The 10,662-nt window shown below is 42.5% G+C and overlaps 1 protein-coding gene across 2 annotated transcripts; it reads right to left on the minus strand.

Moving 5' to 3' along the window:
* Window positions 1-603: 603 nt before the first annotated feature.
* Window positions 604-10,620, minus strand: LOC106588328 (protein disulfide-isomerase A3). 2 transcript variants are annotated; one of them, XM_014177199.2, is made up of 13 exons: window positions 10,332-10,620; window positions 9,830-9,908; window positions 9,075-9,192; window positions 8,890-8,997; window positions 8,561-8,690; window positions 8,151-8,264; window positions 7,833-7,958; window positions 7,256-7,438; window positions 2,912-3,020; window positions 2,614-2,742; window positions 2,331-2,410; window positions 2,138-2,195; window positions 604-1,668 (listed from the first exon to the last, which is right to left on the minus strand). In XM_014177199.2, the coding sequence occupies exons 1-13, from the start codon at window positions 10,490-10,492 to the stop codon at window positions 1,579-1,581; spliced, it is 1,485 nt and encodes a 494-aa protein (XP_014032674.2). In that variant the 5' UTR covers window positions 10,493-10,620; the 3' UTR covers window positions 604-1,578. The 2 variants fall into 2 exon arrangements, with proteins under 2 accessions (XP_014032674.2, XP_014032675.2); XM_014177200.2 differs by having other exon boundaries at window positions 10,251-10,372.
* Window positions 10,621-10,662: the final 42 nt, after the last annotated feature.

A 10,662-nucleotide genomic window follows, 5' to 3' on the forward strand; every position in this document is an offset into this window, starting at 1 on the left:
TCCAAAGCACAAGGTACACCTGTGTAATGATCATGCTGTTTAATCAGCTTCTTAATATGACACCTGTTAGGTGGGTGGATTATCTTGGCAAAGGAGAAATGCAAAATTTGAGAGAAATAAGCTTTTGTGCATATGGAACATTTCTGGGATTTTTAATTTCAGCTCATGAAACATGGGACCAACACTTTACATGTCGTGTTTATATTTTAGTTCAGTATGTCCGACAATGAGTATGTCCAACACAAAAAACATATATATATTTAAATATATTTTTTGGGGGGGGGCTCGCCAGTTGGGGAACGCTGCACTGTGTCCAGAAAACAAAATATGTATTCACTGATGTAAGTATGCGTACTGTGTTACTACGTTGTACGACAGTAGACTATTGTCTGACTGTTTTCCAGAAGAAAGTCAGACACATCAAATACCTTTTTTTTTTTAAATGGTACCAGAATCGTTTAAGTGAGAAAACACCAAAGACATATCTCAATTTCTTAGCAGATCAAAAATAAACTGTAAGGATAATGGGTCCTCTGAGTGCAAAACTCTAGCAACAAATAAAATGTACATCAATAAATTAAGGCTCGGTCAAAAAAGAGACAATTAAGATAGCAAATATCCTTTGTTTTCACACATTATGTACAAAGTATGTTGCTTACTGTATACTCTATTCAATAAATATGACTACCCACACACACGTCCTTCATGGCCACATCCAAACATCGTACAGGCCTTTCAGAAGTTAGTTGCTCTAAAAATTCCTGGCAAAATGGCATATAATTTTGTATGCAGTCAGGAGGCAGATAGATCAGGAGTGGTTGGTTGGTTGTTGGTGCTGTCTGGAATGACACCAACTCAGTAGCTCAAGCGCACATACAAAAAGACCAGCAGGTATTTATACCCATCTGAACTTTTTTTTAGAACTAGGAAATATGGAGCCATTTCAGAGTATTTTACACAAGCAAGCATCATTGGTGGAATGGATGGTATGGCTTATTATGGTGAGGAAGACAGATGGTTCTGAGATAGAGGAGAGATGGTAAGTCAAGATCTATATACCGTAGAAACAAATAGGTGTTATTACAGTATCATTATACAGCATATATTAATCTCACGGTATTTGATGCATGACAAACCTGCAACAAACTGATCCTTGGTGAGTTCATGCTGTTGATGTACATTTTGATTTTGCCTTTATATGAATGTAAATTGGGAAGGTTTGGTTCAGTCTTATGCCAAGACAATCAGCCTCATCTCTCTTCCAGGTCACTTGACATTAGAAGCTGGCAGTCCTCACTCATTGTTTCTCTTCTTCTGTAGAAATGCTATTCCTCCTCCTGATCAATTACAAGGGGCTCTGTTCCTGGAGAGTCAATCGTGGAACTTGGATTTCATTCAAATCTGTTGTTTCAAGGGAAAAAAACTTTGTGGGTAGAGTTTTTGGAGTGTTATTTTATCAGAAATAAAGAATCTCAGCAGAAGTTATGACTCTTCAGGAACAGTGTATCCACAACCGCAATTCCAGGGGTCTCAAGCTACATTTCCCATCATACACCCCTGCCATCGCCTAACTTCTGTTCACAAGTCTTCTCTCACGCCGCTGACAACGGGGATGTGCGAGGCTTCTCTCTTCAAGTACTTGATGAAGTCCTTCACTTCACGGGCTCCCTGGAATTACAGAGGAAAACAATTTATGCTCCCCTTGTAACTCAACATATACAATCTTTGATACATCAGTATTTGCAGTGTTTCCCCTAGGATTTCTTTTCAGCAGCGGTGGCAAATCTAGTGGGTGAAGCTGTTTTGCGAGGCATTGCTTTCAGTCATTGAACTTCCTTCAAACTGCACACAGAGACATAAAAATGGTATCCATTAGTTTATTTGACTCTTGGTAAGTAGAAAAAGGGATTCATTGCGAAAATCGTGCACTATCCCTTTAAAAGCATGTTTCGGCAGAAACATCTATATATGCAAAGAAACCTCCCTCTCTATATATATATATATATATATTTCTTTTAATAATATTTTTGGGGAATGGCGGGACGCCGCTGCTAAATGAATATATGGGTAACAGTGGTATATGACTAGTTTGTGTCTGCTTATGTAAACTGGTAATAACAGTGTAGGGAGATTTCACCTCATATCGTTTGGGCTGGTCCTTCTTGTCTGCCCGAGCAAAGTAGATGGTGGGAAACCTACAGAACAATACATGAGAGAGTGAGAGAAACGCAATGAATGAATGACCAGAGACAGTGTGAAAATGAATGGAAAGATAAGTGAGAGCTGATAGAAGGGAAAGGATAACCAGGCGATAAAGTGTGGTGTCTCACCCTTGCACATCAAAGCCTTGTGGAACATCATTGGCTGTGGCGTCCATCTTGGCAATGACAATATTAGGGTCAGAGTAGAGCTGAGGGGAGAAGAAAACAGGAGAAATAACCAATGAGAACAAAAGGGTTTACTTGGCTTTAGCTCTTTTCCTTAGTTTATTGACAAATCACAATATTAAAGGAAAGCCATAATAGTAAACAGTGGCAGTAAATAAAATATTCTGTTCTAGTTTGAAATGACTTAAAATGTGGCATTGGTGAGTCTGTATGTAGTCTTTCTCACCTGTTCTGCCAACTCCTTGTACTTGGGCTCCAGGCTCTTACAGTGACCACACCAGGGGGCATAGAACTCAATCAGCACGTCCTTCTCAGGGTCATTCACAATCTCCTCAAATGACTCTGCTACCACTACCTGGGAGTGGGCGCGCGCACACACACACACACACACACACACACACACACACACACACTAAATGTGAATTGTTGTGACAACAAAATCAGAAACACAAATGTACTGTGATTGAGTATTGAATAATAACACAGAAATACACACACTCGTACACACAGACAAACAAACATACCTTGACAGGACCCTTGTTTTTCTCAGGGATGGGCTCCGACTTGATGTAACGTTTTAGCCGTCCAGCAAAGTAATCCTCCAGGAATCTTTCCAGGGACTTCCCATCTCTCCTGTTAAATAGGTTCAACAACAAACATAATTAGTAGGGTTGTATGTGGTAGAACTTAAAGGTTAGACTTAAAACCTCAACTAAACTCAGCAAAAAAAGTAACGTACTCTCACTGTGAACTGCGTTTAACATTTTAACATGTCGGCCTAGGAACGGTGGGTTAACTGCCTTGTTCAGGGGCAAAACGACAGATTTTTACCTTGTCAGCTCGAGGATTCAATCTTGCAACCTTACGGTTAACTAGTCCAACGCTCTAACCACCTGCTTTACATTGCACTCCACAAGGAGCCTGCCTGTTACACGAATGCAGTAAGAAGCCAAGGTAATTTGCTAGCTAGCATTAAGCTTATCTTATAAAAAATAATCAATCATAATCACTAGTTAACTACACATGGTTGATGATTTTACTAGTTTATCTAGCCTGTCCTCCATTGCATATAATCGCTTAGGTACACGTTGCTCCAACCATAAACATCAATGCCTTTCTTAAAATCAATATACAAGTATATATTGTTAAACCTGCATATTTAGTTAATATTGCCTGCTAACATGAATTTCTTTTAACTAGGGAAAATGTGTCACTTCTCTTGCAAACAGAGTCAGGGTATATGCAGCAGTTTGGGCCGCCTGGCTCGTTGGGAACTGTGAAGACTATTTCTTCCTAACAAAGACAGCCGACTTCGCCAAACGGGGGATGATTTAACAAAAGCGCATTTGCGAAAAAAGCACAGTCGTTGCACGAATGTACCTAACCATAAACATCAATGCCTTTCTTAAAATCAACACACAGAAGTATATATTTTTAAACCTGCATATTTAGCTAAAAGAAATCCAGGTTAGCAGGCAATATTAACCAGGTGAAATTGTGTCACTTCTCTTGCGTTCATTGCACGCAGAGTCAGGGTATATGCAACAGTTTGGGCTGCCTGGCTCGTTGCGAACTAATTTTCCAGAATTTTACGTAATTATGACATAACATTGAAGGTTGTGCAATGTAACAGGAATATTTAGACTTATGGATGCCACCCGTTAGATAAAATACGGAACGGTTCCGTATTTCACTGAAAGAATAAACGTGATAGTTTCTGGATTCGACCATATTAATGACCTAAGGCTCGTATTTCTGTGTGTTATTATGTTATAATTAAGTCTATGATTTGATAGAGCAGTCTGACTGAGCGATGGTAGGCAACAGCATGCTCGTAAGCATTCATTCAAACAGCTCTTTCGTGCGTTTTGCCAGCAGCTCTTCGCAATGCTTCAAGCATTGCGATGTTTATGACTTCAAGCCTATCAACTCCCGAGATTAGGCTGGTGTAACCCATGTGAAATGGCTAGCTAGTTAGCGGGGTGCGCGCTAATAGCGTTTCAAATGTCACTTACTCTGCATGGGTAACACTGCTTCGAGGGTGGCTGTTGTCGATGTGTTCCTGGTTCGAGCCCAGGTAGCAGCGAGGAGAGGGACGGAAGCTATACTGTTACACTGGCAATACTAAAGTGCCTATAAGAACATCCCATAGTCAAAGGTATACGAAATACAAATCGTATAGAGAGAAATAGTCCTATAATTCCTATAATAACTACAACTTCTTACCTGGGAATATTGAAGACTCATGTTAAAAGGAACCACCAGCTTTCATATGTTCTCATGTTCTGAGCAAGGCACTTAAACGTTAGCTTTCTTACATGGCACATATTGCACTTTAACTTTTTTCTTCAACACTTTGTTTTTGCATTATTTAAACCAAATTGAACGTTTCATTATTTATTTGAGGCTAAATTGATTTTATTTATGTATTATATTAAGTTAAAATAAGTGTTCATGCAGTATTGTTGTAATTGTCATTATTACATTTTTTTTTAAATCAAAAATACAAAAATAAGGAAAAATAAATAAATAATAATTTTAAAAAAAGCTAAATTAATATTATTATGAATGATTTTTTTCCCCCTGAATTTTTAAAATTATTCTAAATGTTTTTTTTTTTTGAATTGTATTATTTTTTTTTTGTTTTTTTTTTAAAATCGGCCGATTAAATCGGTATCGGGCCTTTTTTTTGGGGTCCTCCAATAATCGGCATCGAAAAATCATAATCGGTCGACCGCTATTCTACAGTGCATCTCCTCATGGTCTGCACCAGATTTGCCAGTTCTTGCTGTGAGATGTTACCCCACTCTTCCACCAAGGCACCTGCAAGTTCCCAGACATTTCTGGGGGGAATGGCCCTAGCCCTCACCCTCCGATCCAACAGGTCCCAGACTTGCTCAATGGGATTGAGATCCGGGCTCTTCACTGGTCATGGCAGAACACTGACATTCCTGTCTTGCGAGAAATAACGCACAGAACGAGCAGTATGGCTGGTGGCATTGTCATGCTGGAGGGTCATGTCAGGATGAGCCTGCAGGAAGGGTACTACATGAAGGAGGAGGATGTCTGCCCTGTAATGCACAGCGTTGAGATTGCCTGCAATGACAACAAGCTCAGTCCGATGATGCTGTGACACACCACCCCAGACCCTCCACCTCAAAAATCGATCCCACTCCAGAGTACAGGCCCCGGTGTAACGCTCATTCCTTCGACAATAAACGCGAATCCGACCATCACCCCTGGTGAGACAAAACCACGACTCATCAGTGGAGAGCACTTTTTGCCAGTCCTGTCTGGTCCAGCGACGGTGGGTTTTGCCCATAGGCGACGTTGTTGCCGGTGATGTCTGGTGAGGACCTGCCTTACAACAGGCCTACGAGCCCTCAGTCCAGCCTCTCTCAGCCTATTGCGGACAGTCTGAGCACTGATGGAGGGATTGTGCATTCCTGGTGTAACTCCGGCTGTTGTTGTTGCCATCCTGTACCTGTCCCGCAGGTGTGATGTTCGGATGTACCGATCCTGTGCAGGTGTTGTTACACATGGTCTGCCACTGCGAGGACGATCAGCTGTCCGTCCTGTCCCCCTGTAGCGCTGTCTTAGGCGTCTCACAGTACGGATATTGCAATTTACTGCCCTGGCCACATCTGCAGTCCTCATGCCTCCTTGCAGCATGCCTAAGGCATGTTCACGCAGATGAGCAGGGACCCTGGGCATCTTTCTTTTGGTGTTTTTCCAGAGTCAGTAGAAAGGCCTCTTTAGTGTCCTAAGTGTTCATAACTGTGACCTTAATTGCCTACCGTCTGTAAGCTGTTAGTGTCTTAACGACCGTTCCACAGGTGCATGTTCATTACCGTAATTTCCGGACTATTGAGCGCACCTGAATATAAGCCGCACCCACTGAATTTGTCTATAAGCTGCAGGTGCCTACCAGTACATTGAAACAAATTAACTTTACACAGGCATTAACGAAACATGGCTTGTAACAAAAATAAATAGGCTTTAACGAAACACGGCTTGTAACAAAAAATAAAAAATTAGCAGTAAACAGTAGCCTACCAAGAAAGTCAGTGGTCACTATCTTCCTCCTCCTGTGCACTGAAACCACTGAAGTCATCTCCTTTCAAAAAAAATTGAAAGCGGGAAAAATCCATATATTAGCCGCGTCATTGTTTAAGCCGCGAGGTTCAAAGCGTGGGAAAAAAGTTGCGGCTTATAGTCCGGAAATTACGGTAATTGTTTATGGTTCATTGAACAAGCATTGGAAACAGTGTTTAAACCCTTTACAATGAAGATCTGTGAAGTTATTTGGATTTTTACGAATTATCGTTGAAAGAAAAAAGACCAATTCTTTATTTTTATTTTCTTCACCTGTTTTTTCTCCCCAATTTCGTGGTATCCAATTGGTAGTTACAGTCTTGTCTCATCCCTGCAACTCCCGTACGGACTCGGCAGAGGCGAAGGTCGAGAGCCATGCGTCCTCCGAAACACAACCCAACCAAGCCGCACTGCTTCTTGACACAACGCACATCCAACCCAGAAGCCAGCCGCACCAATGTGTTGGAGGAAACACCGTACACCTGGCGACCGTGTCAGCGTGCACTGCGCCCGGCCCGCCACAGGAGTCGCTAGTGCGCGATGAGACAAGGATATCCCTGCCGGCCAAACCCTCCCTAACCCGGACGACGCTGGGCCAATTGTGCGCCGCCTCATGGGCCTCCCGGTCGCGGCCGGCTGCGACAGAGCCTGTACTCGAACCCAGAATCTCTAGTGGCACAGCTAGCAATGCGATGCAGTGCCTTAGACCACTGCGCCACTTGGGAGGCCCCCCGATTTATTTTTTTTGCTGAGTATATATGTCTGTAACTCACGTGAACTCCTCCCTCATGGTGTACTTGAAGCCCTGTCGTGTTCTGATGGTTACGAAGGGCAGATCTCCTCCGTCCGACGCACCCAGACCAAACTCCTCCTCCAGCTCGTCCACAAAGTCCCTGCGATTGGCCACTGCAAAACTCAGGCCCTGGGACGCAAACTGATAACCCACCTTCATCACCCTGAGAAGAGCAAATGAACGTCATTTAATAATAATGATAAGAGACTTATATACCACCTTGTATACAATATTTGGAGTTCAGGTATTATATGTAGTGTATGTAGGATAAGATCGAAATCAAAATACATAATACAAGAGAATACATATCTACATTACTACTTGGTCACACTTTACGTTGCCCAATGACCATGTAAGGTAATAATAGTATTTCAATATCATCCCATTAAAAAAAAAAGAGTGTAACATAATTGTAACCAATACAATAATAACATACCTACTATGAATTCAGTATCAAATTAAAAACATTACTGACTTAAAAGACAAAGTTGCTATTAAGTGTGGGTCATCTAATATGAGTATGGTTTAAAGTGTTGTGGTATTGGAGGTGTACCAACCTGTTCCGCCAATAGTTGGAGCCTTTGGGGTTCCGAAGGTAGTCCAAATCATAGTACGCAGTCAACAAGTCCTGCCCCTTCAGCTTATCTCTGTTCTCATTGGTCAGATGGGGGCACATTCCGAAACTGACCAAAGGAAACAGGAAGACCAATAACGTTAGACGCTCAAGTGGAGGTAGAGGGGGAAACAGAGTTGGAGAAATGAAAAAGAGAGACTGATATGATAGAGAGAGAGATAAGAGAGAGATAGAGACACTAATGTAACACAGACATTCAGGTGATGGATTTAGAGTAGACAGACGGGAGCAGTAGTCTTACATGTTGTCTCTGATGAAGCGGCGCAGTGTGTGGGTGGTGATGGTCTCAGTAAAGCGCAGCACGCTCTCCTCAAACTTACCGCTCAGCCTTGGGGGCCTGAACAGCAGAACACTCCTGGAGAGACGCAGGGGAGAGCGATAAGACGGTAGTTGATCAGTCTGTTGGTCACACCATGTACAGTCACACTATAGCAGTGTTTCTCAGTCCATTCCTGGGTGTACACAATTTTGCTCTACCCCAGCACTAAGACACCTGATTTACCTCAACAGGGTTATCTTGATCTCACTCTCTATCACGCTCACTTCTTCCCATTCTCTTCCCATCCCTCCCCATCTCTCTACCCCTTCCTCCCACTCACTCACTCACTCACTCACTCACTCACTCACTCACTCACTCACTCACTCACTCACTCAGTGTCCACCCCGTGTTTGAGGCCCAGGGTCATGTTGATGGTGTGGGCAAAGCGGAAATGGTCCCTCATGGCGCCGGCCGCCTTCAGAAACTCTGCCAGCTGAGCACTGTCAGGCCCAGAGAAGAAACCTGGGAGGGGAGAGATAAATATGGAGAGAAAGTACATTAGCCCTTTCCAACACTGCCAGTGTTGGCGTCCACCATGTTGCATTCACCTCTCACAAGGCTTTTCAGAGCACTGGACATCAATTAAATGATGCCCAATGTGAAAAGTACAGATTCAGTTAAGAACAAACAGGTAACTATACTCTTCTAGAGTACTACGTACCCACTACACTGGCGTCAAAGTGGTTGACAAAGGCCTCGACGTCTGCCTCGCTGCGCAGGGTAACCGAGTTGGGTCCAGCCTGCTTCTTCATGTAGTGGACAATCCCATCTGTTTGTATGCAGACAAATGCATTAGTAGGCCTACATGATTAGTGCATTTTAAATAACACTTAAAATCACACACACCTGCTGAGCGTGGTCCGTCATAGGACGAGGAGTCTTCTCCGTTTCTGAAGATCTTGAGCGTGGGGTATCCTGTGACTCCGAAACGCCCGCATGTGTCTGGGCTCGCTGTGCAATCCACCTGAGGGGTGAGAGAGTGAGATGGATGGAAGAGATACAGAGGATGGGGAGGTAGAGAGAGAGGGGGGGAAGGCTCTATTTAATGAGTGCATTTCACACTACTTTTGGATTATAATTGTATTTTAAGGCTCGTGTGAATGTCCTGCTTAATATAATATTTGTGTCATCATCGCAAATCAACTGCATTATACTTAAAAAAACACTTCAACCCGAAAAATTGCTCTTTGGCTAGCTTTTGCTACAGCCTATGTAGCAAAACAACTGCTGCATCCAAAAGTTATTTTGCAAAGATCACAACCAAACATAATCTTAGCAACTTTTCAAGCAAGAATCGAAACATCATTGTAAGCATATGAGAACCCAGAAAAGTTATTTTGTTTAGAAGTAATAAAAACGTAAATCCTGGATGTTTCATGGGCGAATATGTCGATGCCTTTCTTACTGCAGCCAAGAGTTGGGTGCATCTGTGCGTGAACGTCGACGTCACTGTGTCGTGTACCGGAAAGGGGTCTATAAAAGTATATTATCCCTTTCATATAATGTCCCTGGGTTATATAAATATCTACTGTACCACAAATTGGCAAACAAAATAAATTGGAAGCTATTCTGACAAAGTGTGTGTGGTATCTACATCATACCTTAGCAAGTGGCACTGTTCCTTTCAGTCGACTGGCCGCGGTCTCAAAATCTGGGGCTAGTTTCTTACAATGTCCACACCTGCGAAGCAAATAATGATAAAATAGATTACTGGAGATATAATCCAAGGAACTGAATATGAAGTGACAGGCAATGCAAATGATACCATAGTTATGCGTGGGTATAAATGTGTTATACCTGTAAAACTCATAAGCAAATTGGGGTTATAAAGACATATTGCCAATTTTGAAAACATATCAATAGCGCAGATACTATTTGCACATAACGGCCAACATGCCGCTAGCTAGCTTGCATTGATACAGTAGCTACTTGCCTTGAGCTTGACAGCTGAAACAAAGAATATAGTTAGCTGGCTAACGGAACATGTCTTGGACAGTTGCCTAGAATAGATACTGTACTTACATATTTGCCTTAAATTACATTGAATGTCTATGAATGACAATGGATAAAGCCATGAGGGAATGTTTCCATTTGTTCTCTCACCATGGAGCGTAGAATTTCACTAACATCGTCTCGTGCTCCGCTGCCAGGTAATCGAAATCCGCGTCCCCTAGCTCTAGCACGTCACCCCGTGCGACTACCGCTCCACAAAATATCACAACCGATAACGTGAAAGCAGGGATGAGCGACAAAAAGGATGCCATATTTCTAAATCCTTCAAGTGAACAGAATGATCAAATAAAATACAGAAACATAAAGAGAGGCCATATGTTGTGGAAAAGAGGACCCTCGCTGTCACCCTGCTGCTCCTATTTCGGGAAAAAGACGAGTGGGCAATTGAAAGGCGGGACATAAACGGAATATGACGGAAACT

The sequence above is a fragment of the Salmo salar genome, chromosome ssa27 (assembly GCF_905237065.1).
Source record: "Salmo salar chromosome ssa27, Ssal_v3.1, whole genome shotgun sequence".
NCBI lineage: Eukaryota > Metazoa > Chordata > Actinopteri > Salmoniformes > Salmonidae > Salmo > Salmo salar.

What these genes read in the sequence shown, in the direction of transcription:
- LOC106588328 (XM_014177199.2), bottom strand. Translation starts at nt 10,492, where the DNA reads ATGGCATCCTTTTTGTCGCTCATCCCTGCTTTCACGTTATCGGTTGTG. An exon ending in AAACACGGGGTGGACACTGA is followed by an intron (nt 8,265 to 8,560) that starts GTGAGTGAGTGA and finishes GCGTCTCTCCAG; the next exon opens with GAGTGTTCTGCTGTTCAGGC. An exon ending in CAAGGCTTTGATGTGCAAGG is followed by an intron (nt 2,196 to 2,330) that starts GTGAGACACCAC and finishes ATTGTTCTGTAG; the next exon opens with GTTTCCCACCATCTACTTTG.